Genomic DNA, 17,944 nt, shown 5'->3' on the forward strand with positions numbered 1-17,944 from the left:
TGGGAAATGGAGCTACCGTACGAAAGTTTTACGACTATTATACGCGACCTGTACGATTCCTGTACGGTCTTGGCTGATGTTCAACTATGACCACTAACATACTACCACCGAAACTACCGACTTAAAACAGCTGCACTCATGGCAATCCCTAAATAAGGACCATGCGCTGATGCAAAGATCAACCAGTCTAGACATCTGGGTCCCAGCGTATCTATACGGTCGCAATAACTAAAAATGCCAAGTATTAAACAGGGGGAAATCGTTGATTATTTTCAAAACATATATAGCTATGGGCATTTCCAATCAGTCATATATTGTTCAGTGATCCAGTCTCATTCCGCATTCAAAGAATACTACTTATTGATACACTTCTTGTCGGAATTGGGAATTTCAAATTCTTGACCTGAATCAACAACTACCCGAACAATGGCGCCAACGGTTTCGATACTCCTCAGAAGAGGCGAGCTTCTGCCCTACAAAGGTGATTTCTACCTTTGGAAATATGTACCTTCCATGGCAGCTGCGGTCATATTCCTTATCCTATTTCTGATTGCATCGGCAATGCACACATGGAAAATGTACCGACAGCGCATGTGGTTCTGCGTCTGCTTTGTTATTGGTGGCTATCGTAAGTAATGCCTCCTAAGTTCAGAGAAGAAAAGTTGTATGCTGATAATATCATCCTAGTGGAAGTCATTGGGTATGGTGGACGCATAGGTGCCAACAACGCAACCGACCAACTCGGACCGTACATCATTCAATCCGTCTTCTTACTCGTTCCTCCTTCCCTTTTCGCCGCTTCGATCTACATGACTCTGGGTCGTGTGATGCGTGGCCTCGGCCCAGAAGCTGAACGTCTATCAATCGTCCGCGTAAACTGGCTCACAAAGACCTTTGTGATCGGAGATGCGTTTGCCTTCCTAGTACAAGCCAGTGGCGCAGGATACATGGCAGCGGGTACGAGTGCTAAGACAGGCGAGATCATCGTCATCTTCGGTCTTGTCGTTCAGATTGTCTTCTTTGGTCTTTTCGTTGTGGCTGCCATTGTCTTTCACAAGCGATATAATGCCAGGCTTGGAACATTCTCCCCCTTTGACTGGGGCAAGATTATGAAGATGCTGTACATCACCTCCGCACTGATCCTTATTCGATGTATTTTTCGTATCATTGAGTACGGTGGTGGCTCTAACGGCTATTTACTCCGGAACGAGTGGCCACTATACATTTTCGACTCCATCCTCATGTTGGCTGTCATGGTTGTCTTCTATATCTGGTACCCCAATGAGTTACAGAAAAAGTAGAAGCGAGCTTCTGAAGGCGTTTCACTGCACAAAATTGGCGAAGACACGAAGAACTACAGAATCTAACCTTAGCTTACGGGTAAAGTTTCATCCAAATTTCCTTTCCACTTATCCCTTTTGTAATGTATTTCCAAATTCTCAGTTTGTTTTTGTTTGGAGTATCAGCTCGTAATTATCTGTAGTGTGCATACAATAGATACTTGTTCTCTTCAGATGATTTACCTCTAGTATTTAACATCTATATTCTATCATGATGTAAAGGGCTTGTTCATGGACCTTGGTCCAAGATGTTGATACGAACATCTAGTATTTGGTCCTAGCATATTGCCTCTGGCGCGTGGCAAATGATTCTCCACATATCCAATGGCTTTGTAGGTAGTTGGTGAGAGAAGCAACGCTTATCGTATGATGTGGTAGAGTAAGTCCATCAGAGTGCAGGAGACTATGACTGCTAGGCAGTCGCTTTCAACATGCAATCACATCAATTCTGGGTGTTGTCATTTCCCTCGTCCTTGTCATATCGGCTCATATGGCTAGGGTTACTAAGTCCGACATTCCAGAAGTCCTGCTCTTCAATAGAGTAGTATTCAAATATCGAAACCATCCCTCTGACTTAATAGAACGACTGTTGCGAAGTAGGTAGTGTGCATAGATAGATAGGTACTTCGTAGGTATAAATCGATAGCTAGCTATATGCTAGTACGTCGGATGTGAGCACTATAATGGGCAGCCATACCCCAAAGTCAGTAATAACCCAGGAGAACATGAAGAAGATACACAGCTACCGCAGAAAACGAGACAAATACCGCGGAGCTCTTCTAGTCTATCAAAGATGAGAATATCAGCAGTAGTCCTAATCGACGAAAAACATCAGTAGTGAACATGCACGTATTAGACTTCGAACGAAAGAGAACACTTCTACTCCAAGACAATCACATCGGCAATCAATTCCGTCTCCAACAACCGCTCCATCCTCACTACAGACAGACACTCCCAATTCCCTCACACCACTTCCCCAACCCTCGCAAAACCAAAGTCCAACCCCGTACTTCTATCTCCGTCTCCCAGAATACACAAACACACACACTATCTCTCCTTCCTCGGGATCACCGACCCTCTATCAATCCAAATATACACTTTCCTTTTGCCTTGGCACGGGTCCTTCAAAGTCCGTAAAACATAGCGGTCGTGCTGTCTGTTTCTTTGTAAGCGTTTCGGAACATGGTCGTGTGCCGGCGGAACCGAGGCAGGCATTAAGCGCATGCATGTGTGCGTGCATGCATGTCGGTCGGCGTTGCGTGTATCTGGCTGGCACGTGCGAAGTGCTGAGATGCTGTCTGGGGGTAGCTGGGCGGCGGGAGTGGGCGAAGAGTGAATGCGTAGAGGAAGTGTCAGGTACGGAGTGCTGTCTACGAAATACTAGTTGCATACTGTTACTGTTGTCTGTGTACGACAATGGGCTAGGAGAGTGTTAAGGTTGTGGCGTTTTTTATGGTCCTGTTTGACGCGCGTGCGTGCGTGTACGTGCGACACAAGGGTTAACGATGATGGGGACGATGGTAGGGAAACATGTGGGGGTGGGGTTTGCGGTGGTATATTCGGTCAAATGTTTTGAGATTTAGTTATTACTGGTGAAAGCGATGAGGCTGATTTTGAATATTTGGTTTTCATATTCTCTGAACGAAACTCTTTGATGCCAGCTTCAAGCTCTTTTCATAGTCCCCTCTTACACACAATAATGCTACAGCAATTGCTATTCAAACGACAAAACGTAAGATGGACGCCTCAAGTGGTAGGTCCTGTCGCATCAGAAGAAATCGCTCGAACTCCAGATCAGACATGAGGTAAATATATCGTTCGATCCTTGAAAAGCCTGATTGCAACCCTAATCTGTAAAAGTAGAGCTCATGTTATGACAAAAGTACGATGCTGCCAACAAAGGAAAATGTCCTGTCCTAAGCCAAAGACCGGACCTGGGTATAGAAGGGCTTGCTAAAACGCGTTGCGCGAAATGGACCAATTTCTTGCGAATGAGAGGTACCGCGGCCATGCTCATGAGAATATAATACGAAGAAAATGAGAAGGAAAGTTCGTAAACGTGCCCTATGCTGGTAGGACGTGCTTGTCGGCGGTGCCATTACGATGAGGTGGAGGCCCGCTGCTGTTCGTGGGCGCATCGCCAAGTGCCCAGTTGACAGCAGCATTGGTTGCCTTTGCGCAGAGAGGGTCGACATATTGAACCCATAGAGCTGCGCTTCGGTAGAGGATATAATAGAAAAGGAGAATTGCGATAGCCATGTGAGCTGGAGATCCGCGCTGGAGGTCCATCCGCTCTCCTTTCTCATTCTTTGGCGGGTTCATGGCCGAGGGAAGGTATATCATCCAAGTCAAGACAGTCTTAATGAAAGTGTTGTGCAGCAGATAGACGGGGAAGCTGACGCGACCCAGGAAGTTGAAGACAGGCGAAGTGAGCACGTGGCGAGCGTTCCGGGAGAAAAATACGCCGAGTAGGATGAAAGAAGCTCCTAGATGATCCCAGAAACGGCGAATATCAGTATCGCGGCCAGTCATTGCGCGCATGGTTTTGGCCATCATGTCGGACCAACGGGCATTCCCGAAGGAGTCTTGTGGGAATCCTCCCATAAACATGCCCATGATGATCAAAAGTGCAGGAACAGGGGTGGGAAGAGTGGAAGTCGCCGAGTCCTTGAAGTGATGGTGGAGTTCTGCGACGATCATGCCTACTACGATGTTAAGACCCTTGATAGATCCAACACTTTGGGCTGAAGTCCGTTAGCATGCGAAAATACTAAAAGCTGGGTCCAATGCAACGTACTAATTCCGACATTCCAAAAGTAGAGGTAGAGTACACCAAAAATGACCATTCGCGCCTTGGGCCTCACCAATGCGGTAGCTAGCATGGTGGTATAGACCAACATGGCACCCTCGAGGAAAAGATGTAGGGTCCATTGTGTTCCATCGTACTCGTCCCAGCCAGTGGTCCAAGTCGATATCTGCGCATGTACCAAGGAGGTGAGAGCTTTCCACAGGGTGGGTTCCTGCCTATGCCAACCCTGGCGAACCCAAGTAGCATCGACATGCTTGGTCATGTGGTACGCGTTCGTTTGTGCCATGAACCAGCTGATCGCCGTTGCGATCATTGTAGGCAGGATGAGGCGTCCGGAGCGGGCCAAGGAGCTGCGTGCGATTCCATTGAAAGCACCGTCCACATTGCCAGATCTTGACCTTCCAATTGGCCCGATCGAGTTCACGTATCCTGTAATGAGGAAAAAGAGCGCGACGGCGGTGCGACCTCCGACCACGAGACGGAAAAACGGCAATTGGAACAGGTGAGGCGCGGTTTTCTTATTGAGAGCGGGCTGATGCAGCCATGGTACGAAGGATGTGCAGAGATGGCCACATACGACCATGAATGAGGCTACACCACGCAGACCCTAAGACAGATGGTGTTAGTGGACGTGACACAGAAAGGCGTTCGTGGCGTAAGGTTCGAAGCACTCACGTCTATCCAATTTGCGTCGCGGGGAGGAGCCATGGTTCCTATTAATTCCCACTATCTTATTTGCTCGCCGGGGTAACTCGAAGTCGATGTGACGCAGGCGGTCTAGGTATAAAGAGGAGATTTTACGGCGTAGGGAGCGTTATCATCGGGATTGACTGGTTCAGAAGTTCAAAAGGGCCATAGAACGTGATCGTAGTAGTGTGGCCAGATCGAAATGGTCGTCCGTCCGTGAGCAGAGATATTTGAGCAAAGGGAATGTCCTTGTGGGAGGATGTCGGTGAGAGTAGAGAAGTCGAGGTAACAGACAGGTAAGCGGTATGTATGTATCCTCGACGGAGTTTAAGAAATAAAGAGGAGACGGGAAAGGGAACGAGGGGGCTTTTGTGGACGATCCAAAAGAGACAGAAGTACGGACGATAAAAAGACGCCACCGCGAGGGACCCTGGGAGGAGACATCCCTCTGGCCTGAAGGGGTGTGGTTAATGTGGAGTGGAGGCATCCATTTTGACACGGTGAATGGCACCAAGCAGGACCCAGCAGGTTCTTGGCATTTCGCCGTTCCGTTGCGGTAGCGCGGACGTCCGCCTGGAATTCATTTCTGGGTCTCTGGTTCACTCATTCACCCATTCTCTATGGCTCGCCTGAATCTTCTTCCTGTCCCCCTTGTGGCTCTCTCTGCTTTCTCTCTCCCCTCCTTGGTCGGCCGCCCCAATCTATCAGCCACATTTACTCCTGCAAATGCCATCCCGTGGGAACGGAGAAAGAGCTGGACAGGGAAGGCAAAGGAAGGGAAGGAAGGAGAGGGAATGATTTTGACATGGATATGGGATGGCGATGATTATCTCATGGGCGATATGAGATGGAAAGGTTTATTACCCTCCTTTTCATTTCATCTCATCTCACCATATCTCATTATCCCACCTCGATAATTACCATTGGCGGTGACTCGACATATCCACTTCGCATTTATGGTACGGCGTACTGTTCGACTGATCCATCATTATTCGATACGGTGCCGCGTCAGTTGATACATTTCCCATGTCTGCAGGTGCCACCCTTCCTTCTGCTCATGTGAGGACGATCTAGGTTGCTTCTTTGGGGGCTTGGTACCAGGTAATGTAACGCAGGGGATGCTCTCCTTTCTTGCTTGCTCTTGTCTACGACTCTGCGGTCTCTCCTGTACGGCACGGAGTACTTTACTGTTCGTTCGGCCTCTCCATGGACCCCTCATGCTCTCTCAGACTCGAGGCTCGTGTGGCCCACTGGCCTCCCCCTCCCGCTCAGATGCACAATGAGAATCACGAATGCGATCTACGCCAAGTATATGGCCCACTTACGGGCTCTTACTGGCGTGTGCTCATGGCAGATATCTGTCCTAACGACAAAGCGTTCGTTCGTAGTATGCCCCACAGAGTCCACTCTATCCACTCGTGTGCCATTTCTCGTTCAGTCCTATCTTTCGATCGCTCTCTCCGCACTCGTCAACCTTATGACTTTTGGTTACAGAGATTCCGTAGTTTTTCTCCAGCGTGTTTGAGAAGCTCCAGCGGAAAGACAGGGGTTTCGATGTATCAGGGAAATAGGGATACACACGCCTTGGCGTGACGTGGAGGGGCGCCGACCTATCCGAGCCTTCTGCCACTGTGCAGATTTCCGGCTCGCTGCCGATTACTAGTTGGTTTAGTGGTCTACTAAACTCAGGGGTACCTTAAGGTTGCGTTCAGAGATGAACTTCACTCTGTTGGTACAATTCTCCGCTATCCGCATACCGTATTCTGCTAGAGATTTCCGAGCACGAGATAGGAAATTAAACAACTAGCAAAGTCATTTCCACCTCACGCTCCACAGTGGACGATGTCTTGTAAAAGCTTATCAAAGTGCTTGGTATCGCGTAAGAGTGTTTATATGCAAATAAAACGTAAACACGATACTGCTGCAGCTACCATATCTTTGCTCAAGATTCCATCATGTTTCCATATCGTGCGTTTGCCTGGTTTTCCCATTTTCCTTTTGTGCTAGCTGTGTTGAGAGCATATGAGACATCTGCATTGGGAAACGCCTCTTGACTTCTCGCCCGAGAATAAAATGCTGCTTACCCAGGAAGCTCAGAATTCCAGAACTCAGCTCTGGATGTTTTTGCATGCATGAAAAAGGAGTTCTGAGTTTGATCCACCTCTCCTGCCCATGACAGTGCAAGTGATGGCCATGTAGACGGTGTTCTATGTTCCCATCTAGCGTCGGATTTTCGAGATTGTGATACACAACTTTCCGCTCGTATTCACCGCCAAGAAAACGTGCTCCTCCGCTGTTAGAAGAAGACATGCCATGATACCAAGCAATGTCCATTTACCTTTAGGTTCGGGAGATCACCAGAATGTCACTGTTTTCCGTGAATATCATGCACGTCTCGATCTCGACCTGCCATAGCAAACGCAACAATGAGAGACCGGAGGCGGTGTGAATCCGAGCATGAGGATGGATTAAAACACGCTTCATGTTGTAGGTAGGACATACCTCGTAGTCTCACCTTCGATCAACGAGAGATTGGCACTACACATTGATCGAAGAATGCATCGGAACCCCACTTTTGTCATCGTACGAGCTGTTCAGGGTCATAGATAATTGTAAGAACACTGGCCCGTGTAGCAGATTACTTAGCAGAATCAGAGCACTTGCAATCTCCTACAATAGCGACCAGGATATATACCTACACCTTCGCACTCTACATCAGTCGCAGGCTGTATCTCCTCAGTATAGTATGCAGCCATAGCGATGCAACCACTGATACTACCAGGTTTTACGGAGTACTCCGGACACAACTGCGAGACGTGAGCCGATCTATACACACTGGCCGGTGACACAGGTCCCAAATCGGGAAATTCTGGACGTGGCTCAGACATACCAGTCACGCATGCTACTCTTGTCTATTTCTTTCTCTCTCTCGGCACTACAATACTCATTGTACTCGTACAAGCATCGCATCGTCTTTCGGCTAGCCCCGTCCCGCGCGTCTGGTCATCGCTTAGATCTACCCAATTCGCAACCCTGCACTTGGACAGTAGCGTATCGTAGCTCTGATACCTAGGCAAGGGGATCCTATTCTTGAAGCACGAGATCACATTTTCTTGCTTGAGAACAAGGGCCGTCTTATCTACGTTTTTATCACCATGACTGGCCCATCAAAAACGGCTCTGCAGACGAGCTAGGAAAATGAGTGCATGCGCTCAAGATAATTGGGTGGTTGGTTTATACGAGCTATCCGAGCTGGTGTATGCCCTTCTCCTTGGTACACATTTTTATCATAGGATCGCTTACACAGTAGAAGCCATGCTCCCGTATGTCGGGACCTATAGTCTAATTGCAAAGAGAAGGTTTTGCAATGTAACAAGGTCTTCGCAGCCTCATGCTCTGCGAATATGAGAGAGCACGTGACTAGTTTAAAGCTCTGTTGATATAAGGTGGTAAGGTCCATGTTTAAGTAAATAAGTGTGCATCAGACACTGTTGAAGGTCAGATATCAGTCAAGTCTAACTACCTCTAAACTATAGGTCCTGACACTTTTATGGCTCCTGGGTGCTGGTAGGAACTACCTACCTAGATATACAAACCTAGCCAGCCGGTTGCGGCTGCAAATGACAAATAAAGTCTTGTTCGCATATAATTGCTAAAAGACGAAGCATTCTACAGAATACTGTGGGCAGTAGGTGTTTGTTCTCGATAGCTCACTGTGCTACAGGTTGTGTTGAATACTACTCAGTTGTGGTGTTTGGTATTTTGTGAGTCAGTTCTTTTTGGCAGCGTTTGTGCATGAGTAGGACTCGCGGCACTCTGCTGCTGTGGAAACGGCTGGTGTCAAGCTAGTAAGCACCATGATGGATGGGTCTGGAGAATGGCACTGCACCACCAAAGTGCATGCTACGCAGGTCTGAATTCCAGGTACCTACAGTACATACAATGCAGTCTATAAACAGCGTTTTGCTTGCTCTAGACTGTACTCCATCCTGTCCTGTTAGTCAATGATGCGCGCATCTCCTCTAAATGCATCATCTATTTGCGGGGACTATCGATAGTTGTTCCTGCCACTAAACCGGATCCAGCGATCGGAAACCTTGGAACTCTGTGCACGTGCCATGTCTCTAGGCAGCTCAGATGACGCTGGCTCGACGCTGGCTCGCCCCCAGCCACCTCGAGCTCTCTACCTCACAACAGCTTCCCTCATCCATCATCACAACATCAACACAACCCATCTTCTTTGATCACCCTCATCTACGTCGCATACCCTTTCTTTAGCCATACCATCGTCGTTGATCGATCGATATGAAGACGGCTATCTTCCTCGCAGCGGGCTCGCTGCTGGGCTCGGCAAGCGCCGGAATGCACAGGATGAAGCTCAAGAAGGTCCCCTTGTCTGAGCAGCTCGTAAGTCCTCAACGAGACCGTCGCCTACATCAAGGGCGGCATTGAAATCCTCTCGAGCTCGTGCTAATCGTTACCAGCAATATGCGAACATCCAGGAGCATGCTCGCGCCCTCGGCCAGAAGTACATGGGTATCAAGCCCGAGACTCATATCGAGCAGGTCTTCAAGGCACCATACGTTGCTGATGGATCTCACCCCGTACCCGTGAGCAACTTCTTGAACGCACAATGTAAGTTCTCAAACCACATCATTTTGCTTCATTGACTGAGATTGACGCTTCAACCAGACTTCTCCGAGATCTCCCTGGGAACGCCACCCCAGGACTTCAAGGTCGTCCTCGATACTGGAAGCTCCAACCTTTGGGTTCCCTCATCGGAGTGCAACTCGATCGCTTGCTACCTCCACAGCAAGTACGACTCCTCCTCATCCTCTACATACAAGAAGAACGGCTCCTCCTTCGAGATCCGCTACGGCTCTGGTGAGCTCAGCGGTTTCGTCTCTCAGGATACCTTCACAATCGGCGACCTCACAGTCAAGCACCAGGACTTCGCCGAGGCTACCTCTGAGCCCGGTCTTGCTTTCGCCTTCGGCAGGTTCGATGGTATCATGGGTCTTGGTTACGACACCATCAGTGTGAACAAGATCGTTCCTCCCTTTTACAACATGCTCGACCAGGGCCTCTTGGACGAGCCCGTTTTTGCTTTCTACCTCGGCGATACCAACGCCGGAGAGGAGTCCGAGGCTACCTTCGGTGGCATCGACAAGAAGCACTACACTGGCGAGCTCACCAAGATCCCCTTGAGGCGCAAGGCCTACTGGGAGGTTGAGCTTGATGCTATCACCTTTGGCAAGGACACCGCCGAGCTCGAGGACACCGGTGTCATCCTTGACACTGGTACTTCCCTCATTGCTCTCCCCTCCACTCTTGCCGAGCTTCTGTAAGTAATCGCCACCCACACTTCGAGACCAATAACTAACGGAGCATAGCAACGGCGAGATTGGTGCCAAGAAGGGCTTCAACGGACAGTACACTGTCGAGTGCGACAAGCGTGATGGTCTGCCCGACCTTACATTTACTCTTACCGGCCACAACTTCACCATCGGCCCTTACGACTACATCCTTGAGGTTCAGGGCTCCTGCATCTCTGCCTTCATGGGTATGGACTTCCCCGAGCCCGTTGGACCTCTTGCCATTCTCGGAGACGCTTTCTTGCGCCAGTGGTACTCCGTCTACGACCTCGGAACCCACAGCGTCGGTCTTGCCAAGTCGAAGTAAGCGGTAATGTTTAGGATCATGGAAGGGGTAATAGGAGCATTTGGATCATGATATGCAAATTGATGAACATTGGTTGCGTGCCCGGCGCCTGGTTCAGAACTGTAACAATCGGGAACCGTTTCATTAGCATGTTTCTGTCGCTTCAATATTGTGTTGGAATTGGGACTGTATGTATATATAATGTCAAGATGGAGTTGATCCACAACAAACTGCAGAGCCTCATGTTTTGGCGAAATCATATCTCGTGACCGCGTGCTGGCAGTGTCAGGAGCTAAGAGGGTCACTAGGTACCAGTAGCCACAGTAGTCACAGTAGTGGTACCCGAGTGAAGAGACCTCGGGATTGACTTAGAACGTCTCTTTGCCTTGTGACGTATTAGGGCGGCAGTGCAGACCATGGTCTGTGCATACCATTTCCCCATATTGACCGGACTATGGAGGGGAAGAAGAGAAAAGCTGAGACTGAGGTTGAGATTGAGATTGGAATTGAGAAGAAGACTGAAAACGAGAATGGGATGAGTGGGAGTGGGAGTGGGATGGCGTGCGTGGCTGAATTGCTTAGACTCATTCTTGCATGTGGTACACAGTACATCGTACCAAAGAGACCCATCCACCTATGCATGTTGCACTGCATTGTACGCTCGTAGGTATAGTTGGATGCGGACGTTTCTGTGGTCAATCAGTTGCCTTAGGAACTTAGTGAGAGAGAGCAATAAGGTGCTGGCAATGCTGCATAACTCATCCTAAGAGAATAGATGCCGTGGCTAAATCGTTATCATCCTTCCTACAAGTACCTAGGTAGTCAGCCAGAGGCCTCTACATCATCCTACGTGCTATCTACATACGTACATGCAGCGACTATACGGCATCCTGCATCCTGCTGCCTTGCACCCTCTATTCCATTCCCTCTCTCTTCCACTGCCTCTCTCTTATCACAAGCTACCTAATAATATACATGGGTGGGATGGCCTGCCTCAAGACACGCGCTTGATTCGCCCGCCGCTAACCACCACCACCTGCAACCCCCCCAGTACGACCCGTGGACATGGCGAATTTCTTGTCAGCGCGCGTCAGTTAGTACAACGACTCATTGCTTCCAATATGTGATTGTATCTTTTCCTCTAACTGCCCACTGCAGTCCGTTCTTGACCTCGTCTGAATTTCACATGCCCTCGACAACTGCATAGGCCGCAGCCTCCCACGTCCTTTCAACGCCGCAGCACCTCCGAGCGCCTGACGCCATCCCCCAACACATCCACCAGTACTCGGAGTACTGGGAGCTTCGCCCACCCACAACTCACTCACCACGAAATACATACGCATAAACGATGGAATCAGAAGAGCGGTCGCGGCACCGTACGGGCCGCAAGTTAACGAAGAAACGGAAAGACTCGCGGAGGATCTCGCTGGACATACCCGAACGCTTTCGAGATGGGGACGATGCACAGGACGATGTCACAGCTCCGAAAAGGAAGGATACCATGCCCATGAACCAGTCGCTCTTCTCCATGATTGCTAGGGTCAGTCAGCAGTCGCAGACCGATCTCGCAGCTATGGAAGGCGTGGATTCCGGTGACAGCGATGACGAGGGGAAGAGGACGGGGAGGGTACCATATCACAGCCTGGATGGCGCAGCAAGACTGAGTCGAATCAATACATCCAATGATTTCCAGCAGCCACAGGCACAAGGAGAGGACAGCCGCAAGCCAGCGGAGCATAAACATCGCAGGTCACTGTCGGAGAACAAGCTCCTTCGTTCGTTACCAAAGCTCAAGAGCTCAAGCAGGAAGGAAAACAAATCGGAAGCACATCATGCGGATCAAATGTCTTCGTCGCAGTTCCTGCCTCCTCGTCCATCCGAAGATGCTGCCGTTGCAACCTCGCGAGATAGCAAAACACTGAAGCATAAATCGAAGGTCACGGCTGGCCAAGATATCCATGTAGAGAAGCGGAAACAATCCGACAAGGGTCGGCATGGAAGCGTGTCAAATCTAGCAAAGTCTCGAGCTCCTGTCACGCTTGCGGCACGCCTACAAGATATCTTTGAGTTCGAGAATCTCGAGGAAGTCATCTCTGGTATGGCTTGTCGCTTGCTATTCGGTGAACATCTAGCTAACGAACGTAGAATATCCATGTTGGCTGCTCCAAAGCATCTTACTGCAAGGGTATATGTACATAACCCAGCGCCACATATGCTTCTATGCATATATTCCCAAGAAACATGTAAGGCTATTCATGGTTGCCTAGTTTCGGTACCATTGCTAACCGTACCACCGCAGCACGACGTCAGCAAGACGGGTTATCTATCAAAGCGTGGTCGTTCCAAGTACAATCGCTATTGGTTTATACTTCGCGGAGATGTTCTCGCCTACTACACAAACCCCGCAGATCTATACTTCCCTCGCAATCGAATAAATCTCCAGTATGCCATATCCGCCGAGGTATTGGACTCAAAAGATAAGACCAAAGACGAAACAATATTTAACGTCACTACGGACGAGCGCACTTATCAGTTTAGAGCAGACAGCGCAGTTAGCGCCAAAGAGTGGGTGAGGTCGATCCAGAAGGTGATATTCCGAACGCACAACGAAGGCAACAGCGTCAAAATATCCCTTCCGATCCAGAACGTCCTCGAGATAGAAGAGAGCACCATCTTGGACTTCGCCGACACGGTCAAGGTCCGCGTGATTGACAACGACGAGACATTCGCTATTGATGAGGTATGTGGGACGAACCATGGTACTGTAATCCCGACTGACACTGTCAACAGTATTTCTTTTCCTTTTTCTCCAACGGACAAGACGCGCTCAACGTGCTTCGAATAATGGTCAATGATAATGATCACCATCAAACACCAGGCCAAGCTGATGGGGCGGCGACTACACCCACTATGCTTGGTGCACCTAGTCGTACTGCACAGCTCACAGAGAGCGCTTTTGGAGCCCAGCCAATCACGGAGAGTGTCCGAGCTACATTATCGCCTCTGCCTGGCCCATATGCTGGTCGGTCCAGTCTGAGCGTCGAGCCCGGCCGATCAAGTACAGATGTGAAAAGGAAAAGCCTTGATGTGCGACGGAGTATGGATGCCTCCCGCACGTTTCGTAGACCCAGCCACGAGGCCAGGCGCAGCTTCAGCGGTCGCGCGGATAGACGCTCTACGAGCCTTGCCAGAGACCGATCACCATTATCTACAAAGCCTCATGATTCATCAGAATCAGCGACAAATTCATTTGGCCCGGGCACAGAATCATCGGCTGCAGTACAGTCAATGGACGAGAGCAATGCGTCAGCGAGCCAAATATTGGGCCGTTCAGATGTTTTCCGAGCACCAAACCTTCATTCACCGCGTTTGGAGGCTTCTGATAAGTCTGATAATTTGACGAGGCACTCGCAAGATACTACCCGTTCATCTGGCGGGAAGGCTGCAGCTCATTCACTCAAGCCCGCTGCGAAACGCGGTGAATCCCATGGCAACAGACAATCACCGCTTGGCAGTCCCGACGTCGAAGACGACGCTGACGCGCAACACTTAAACTCCCGGTTGTCGGGCTCTTCCTCTGCTCTCCAAGACATTGCCTCCATCCCTTTTCAAAAAGCTTCGGGGCTTGCGGGATTTCTTCGCAATCGTTCCAAGAAGATGGGTAACCTACTCGCTACCGATGCCATGGGCTACTATGAGAAAGTATCCGGCATGCTGGCTGGTGGTAGAAAGCACTACACTACTGCCGACGGGCTTGAGCCAGGCGACCAAGTTCACGGCTTCGAGGAAGATGAAGACGCTGCAAAGGCAGCTGAGCATTTCCGCGAGCATTTCGCCTTCCCTGAAACTGAACAATTGCAGTCTTCCTTCTTTGCGTCGCTCCAGCGAATTCTTCCTAACTATGGAAAGATCTACATCAGTGGTCGCTACTTCTGTTTCCGAAGTCTGGTTCCTACCTTGAAAACAAAGGTTCGTCTCATTGTTGAAAGAAAAAATCTCTAGACCTCCTGTAACATGGCTAACATCATCACTCTAGATCATTCTACCCATGCGCGACATCGAGAATGTTAACAAAGAGAAAGGTTTCCGTCTAGGATACCATGGCTTGGCCATCGTAATCCGTGGCCACGAAGAACTGTTCTTTGAATTTTCCAAGGCAGAATATCGCGACGAATGTGCCATTACGGTTCTCCGAATCCTTGAGAGCACAAAGTACATCGAGGACGATGACACATCTTCATCTGGGATTGATAGCGAAGATGAGGCAGCCAAATTTGAGCACGACCTCCTACAAGAAGCACGCCTAGTTGCAGACGGACCAGAGCCCGCAGAGGTGTCGCAAATTATTCGAGGAGCCGATAACGAACGGATCCCCTTGATCTTCGACGATCCCCTCGCGTCCATCGTCGACTTCAAACCTTCAGAGCCCCTCAACATCGTGTGCCTAACAATCGGATCGCGTGGCGATGTTCAGCCGTACTTAGCTCTCTGCAAAGAGCTCTTGAAGGAAGGCCATAAACCTCGGATCGCAACGCATGCCGAATTCGAATCCGTCGTCCGCGAGAATGGTATAGATTTTGCACCGGTGGAGGGCAATCCAGCCGAGCTGATGAGGATTTGCGTCGAGCACGGAATGTTCACCTACAGTTTCATGAAGGAGGCAAATGCCAAGTTCCGTGGATGGCTCGATGCTGTCTGCAGTTCTGCCTGGCAGGCCTGTCAAGGCGCGGACGTCCTCATCGAAAGCCCCAGTGCTATGGCAGGCATACACATCGCAGAAGCTTTGGAGATCCCATACTTCCGTGCCTTCACGATGCCTTGGACCCGCACGCGAACTTATCCTCATGCGTTCTCCGTGATGGAGAAGAAGATGGGTGGTGGCTACAACAGTGTAACATACCTAACCTTCGACACGATCTTTTGGACTGCGATCTCAGGACAAATCAACAAGTGGCGGCGACAAGATTTGGGTCTACAGAACACCTCGCAGGCAAAGATGCAGGCTAACCTTCGACCTTTCCTGTACAACTTCAGCCCTTCTGTGGTCCCTCCACCCCTGGATTGGCCCGATTGGATACGTGTAACCGGCTACTGGTTCTTGGACGAAGCGGACAACTACAAGCCTCCTGAAGACCTGGTCAACTTCATTGCCAAGGCACGCGAGGACAATAAGAAGCTCGTGTACGTGGGTTTCGGATCCATCGTCATTGAGGACCCAGCAGCCCTCACTCAAGCTGTCATTCAATCCGTGCTGAAAGCAGATGTGCGTTGCATCCTCTCAAAGGGCTGGTCAGATCGCCTAGGCAAAGGCAAGGAGGCATCGCAGGCAGAAGTTCCAATCCCGCCGGAGGTGTTCCAGATTCAGGCTTGTCCGCACGACTGGCTGTTCAAGCAGATGGATGCAGCAGTCCACCATGGAGGGTCAGGCACGACCGGCGCAAGTCTTCGAGCTGGTATTCCCACCATCATCAAACCGTTCTTTGGCGATCAGTTTTTCTTCGCTCAACGCGTCGAGGATCTTGGAGTAGGCGTAAGACTCAATAAAATCAACATCAGTGTCTTCAGTAGAGCTCTATGGGAAGCAACAAACAGCCAACGCATGATCGTCAAAGCGAAAGTGCTGGGACAGAAGATCCGCAGAGTAAGAACCGCCATTATTGCATACTTGAGGATGATAGTCTAACAGAAAACAGGAAAACGGCACGCACGTTGCCATCCAAACCATCTACCGCGAACTCGACCGTGCAAGAACCCTGATCAAGAAACACGAAAAGCGCGAGGGCGACAGCGACGAGTTCGACGACTGGACGCTCGTCGAAGAAGCCGAAGACCTCGAGCCTCCCCATCCTTTCGAGATCCAGCAGCCGGTCGCCGGAATGGCACGGGCAAGTACCGAAGGCGCTCGTCTTGGTAGCGGCTCTCTGGCCCTTGGAAGTATGGTTCTGAAAGCCTCATCGACACCCAGGGGCGACCCAGGTTCGGCATCGAAGAAGTAACATGCCTCTTCCAACCGCCTACACATTCTTTGGAACGCAAATATGATTAGACGAAAGAATCGAACGTCCACATGCTATAAACAACTTTCATTTTGTTTCCCGCCATCCCTTTCTTTTTCTTTTAACGAAGCGATTTCCGGGTCGAGCGACGATGACGATACACACCGCATACTAACCCTTTTCCAACAATACCATGTAACTTCCTTTTCTTATTTTGTCTCTTGCATCTCTGTTGAGGGAGAGGTATGATGGTGATGACTGACAGCTATTATGGAGATTCCTTTTCCTTTTCCTTTCTTTCTTCTTTTTTTTTTTGGAGGAATGACTTCAATTACTTCTTTCCCTTCAACCATGCATTTTAATCATTCAAGCCGCAAGGCACCCACTGCATCGTGTCCCATCACCCATCGTGGGACTTTTGCAACATCTCTTGATGTTTGCTACCAATGTGGAGGAATCGGTCGTGCTGCCGACCGGGCGGGAAGTCTAGACGATAGATGTAATCAATCGATCTTAATCTGAATTGATAGTCCTCGTGTGTGACCGCTGTGAGATGCCTATTAAGCTTTGAGAATGGATCGTGACGGGTAGAGTACTTGGGGTAGTGCAGGTCACACCACAGGGGTCACAGCAGACAAACACACTTGACATGCGGGTTGCGTGTACGATGGAGTGAGTGCTGTTGACTTCACGCATTGCTTCTGTTTTATCACCACAACACTGTTATATGAATAGTCATATATTCTGGAAGTATCTAGATGTAGGCAGAGGTACGTCGGGGGGTGTATACGTTCTAGGCAGCTAAAGCTGGTTGAGGGTACACTGAGACAAGGCCACGAGGGTTTATGACAAGCGGGTGGTGTCACAGTCGCCGTTCGCGTGGCGTTTCTGTCCTTTATATTGTTTGAAGGAGGGTTTAGGGGGAGGACAAAGTGGAGTGGTAGATGGCTTCCTTTGAACATGTGTGAGGTAGGTACAAAGTAGGCGTCGTAGGGGAGTAACTACCTTAAGCTCTGCTTAACTAACGACAACATAAGGAGATTGGAGAGAGGGGGGTTTGGGTAAGGATGGATGGGAAAGGGGGCTAGGCCGGAAACGGGATAGTGTCCAGGTCAGTCTGGGAGCATTTAAAGGAATGGAATTGCCCCCTCGGCCAAAAAAAGCGACGACTGATGAAAGCGACTGAAAGCGACTTCTCACCCATTTACTTGCTTGATCACTCAGACAAAACTACACTTACTGCTCCTCTCTGCACATATCGCAGAACAATTCCAATATACACACATACATACACACCTACTTGGACAGTTACTACATCCATCCTTTTGTTGTGTGCTTGTTACTGCGACTTCCAATCCTCCATTCTGCAGCAACTGCACAATCCTTGGCACCAATCCACACGTTCAGCCTAGCACAGCCAGGTAGCACCACCACAACCACCACCACACAAC

At 49.7% G+C, this 17,944-nt stretch overlaps 4 protein-coding genes across 4 annotated transcripts; 3 read left to right on the plus strand and 1 right to left on the minus strand.

The window, feature by feature from the left end:
- Positions 1 to 318: 318 nt before the first annotated feature.
- On the plus strand, positions 319 to 1,301 carry BU24DRAFT_485377 (RTA1-domain-containing protein; the record flags this gene model as incomplete). The annotated part of the gene is made up of 2 exons (XM_033533385.1): positions 319 to 628; positions 688 to 1,301. The coding sequence occupies exons 1-2, from the start codon at positions 427 to 429 to the stop codon at positions 1,299 to 1,301; spliced, it is 816 nt and encodes a 271-aa protein (XP_033380404.1). The 5' UTR covers positions 319 to 426.
- Positions 1,302 to 3,058: 1,757 nt separating this feature from the next.
- Positions 3,059 to 5,156, minus strand: BU24DRAFT_269048 (uncharacterized protein). The gene is made up of 3 exons (XM_033522571.1): positions 4,825 to 5,156; positions 4,138 to 4,756; positions 3,059 to 4,084 (listed from the first exon to the last, which is right to left on the minus strand). The coding sequence occupies exons 1-3, from the start codon at positions 4,855 to 4,857 to the stop codon at positions 3,405 to 3,407; spliced, it is 1,332 nt and encodes a 443-aa protein (XP_033380405.1). The 5' UTR covers positions 4,858 to 5,156; the 3' UTR covers positions 3,059 to 3,404.
- Positions 5,157 to 8,993: 3,837 nt separating this feature from the next.
- BU24DRAFT_269076 (aspartyl proteinase) lies at positions 8,994 to 10,706 on the plus strand. Its single transcript, XM_033522572.1, has 4 exons — positions 8,994 to 9,243; positions 9,321 to 9,471; positions 9,529 to 10,180; positions 10,230 to 10,706. The coding sequence occupies exons 1-4, from the start codon at positions 9,142 to 9,144 to the stop codon at positions 10,516 to 10,518; spliced, it is 1,194 nt and encodes a 397-aa protein (XP_033380406.1). The 5' UTR covers positions 8,994 to 9,141; the 3' UTR covers positions 10,519 to 10,706.
- A 1,050-nt stretch (positions 10,707 to 11,756) lies between these two features.
- Positions 11,757 to 16,628, plus strand: BU24DRAFT_269178 (glycosyltransferase family 1 protein). The gene is made up of 6 exons (XM_033522574.1): positions 11,757 to 12,593; positions 12,643 to 12,740; positions 12,797 to 13,237; positions 13,288 to 14,466; positions 14,534 to 16,138; positions 16,191 to 16,628. The coding sequence occupies exons 1-6, from the start codon at positions 11,846 to 11,848 to the stop codon at positions 16,491 to 16,493; spliced, it is 4,374 nt and encodes a 1,457-aa protein (XP_033380407.1). The 5' UTR covers positions 11,757 to 11,845; the 3' UTR covers positions 16,494 to 16,628.
- The last annotated feature ends 1,316 nt before the right edge of the window (positions 16,629 to 17,944 follow it).

This window comes from Aaosphaeria arxii (assembly GCF_010015735.1).
Source record: "Aaosphaeria arxii CBS 175.79 unplaced genomic scaffold BU24scaffold_8, whole genome shotgun sequence".
In the NCBI taxonomy this organism is placed as follows: Eukaryota; Fungi; Ascomycota; class Dothideomycetes; order Pleosporales; genus Aaosphaeria; species Aaosphaeria arxii.

Excerpts from the sequence above, each read along its gene's own strand:
- BU24DRAFT_269048 (XM_033522571.1), bottom strand. The coding sequence starts at position 4,857 with ATGGCTCCTCCCCGCGACGCAAATTGGATAGAC. Across the intron at positions 4,757-4,824 it reads GCGACGCAAATTGGATAGAC|GGTCTGCGTGGTGTAGCCTC; the intron begins GTGAGTGCTTCG and ends CATCTGTCTTAG. Across the intron at positions 4,085-4,137 it reads CTTTTGGAATGTCGGAATTA|CCCAAAGTGTTGGATCTATC; the intron begins GTACGTTGCATT and ends AACGGACTTCAG.
- BU24DRAFT_269076 (XM_033522572.1), top strand. The coding sequence starts at position 9,142 with ATGAAGACGGCTATCTTCCTCGCAGCGGGCTCGCTGCTGGGCTCGGCA. Across the intron at positions 9,472-9,528 it reads CAACTTCTTGAACGCACAAT|ACTTCTCCGAGATCTCCCTG; the intron begins GTAAGTTCTCAA and ends CGCTTCAACCAG. Across the intron at positions 10,181-10,229 it reads TCCACTCTTGCCGAGCTTCT|CAACGGCGAGATTGGTGCCA; the intron begins GTAAGTAATCGC and ends AACGGAGCATAG.
- BU24DRAFT_269178 (XM_033522574.1), top strand. The coding sequence starts at position 11,846 with ATGGAATCAGAAGAGCGGTCGCGGCACCGTACGGGCCGCAAGTTAACG. Across the intron at positions 13,238-13,287 it reads AGACATTCGCTATTGATGAG|TATTTCTTTTCCTTTTTCTC; the intron begins GTATGTGGGACG and ends CACTGTCAACAG. Across the intron at positions 14,467-14,533 it reads TTCCTACCTTGAAAACAAAG|ATCATTCTACCCATGCGCGA; the intron begins GTTCGTCTCATT and ends TCATCACTCTAG.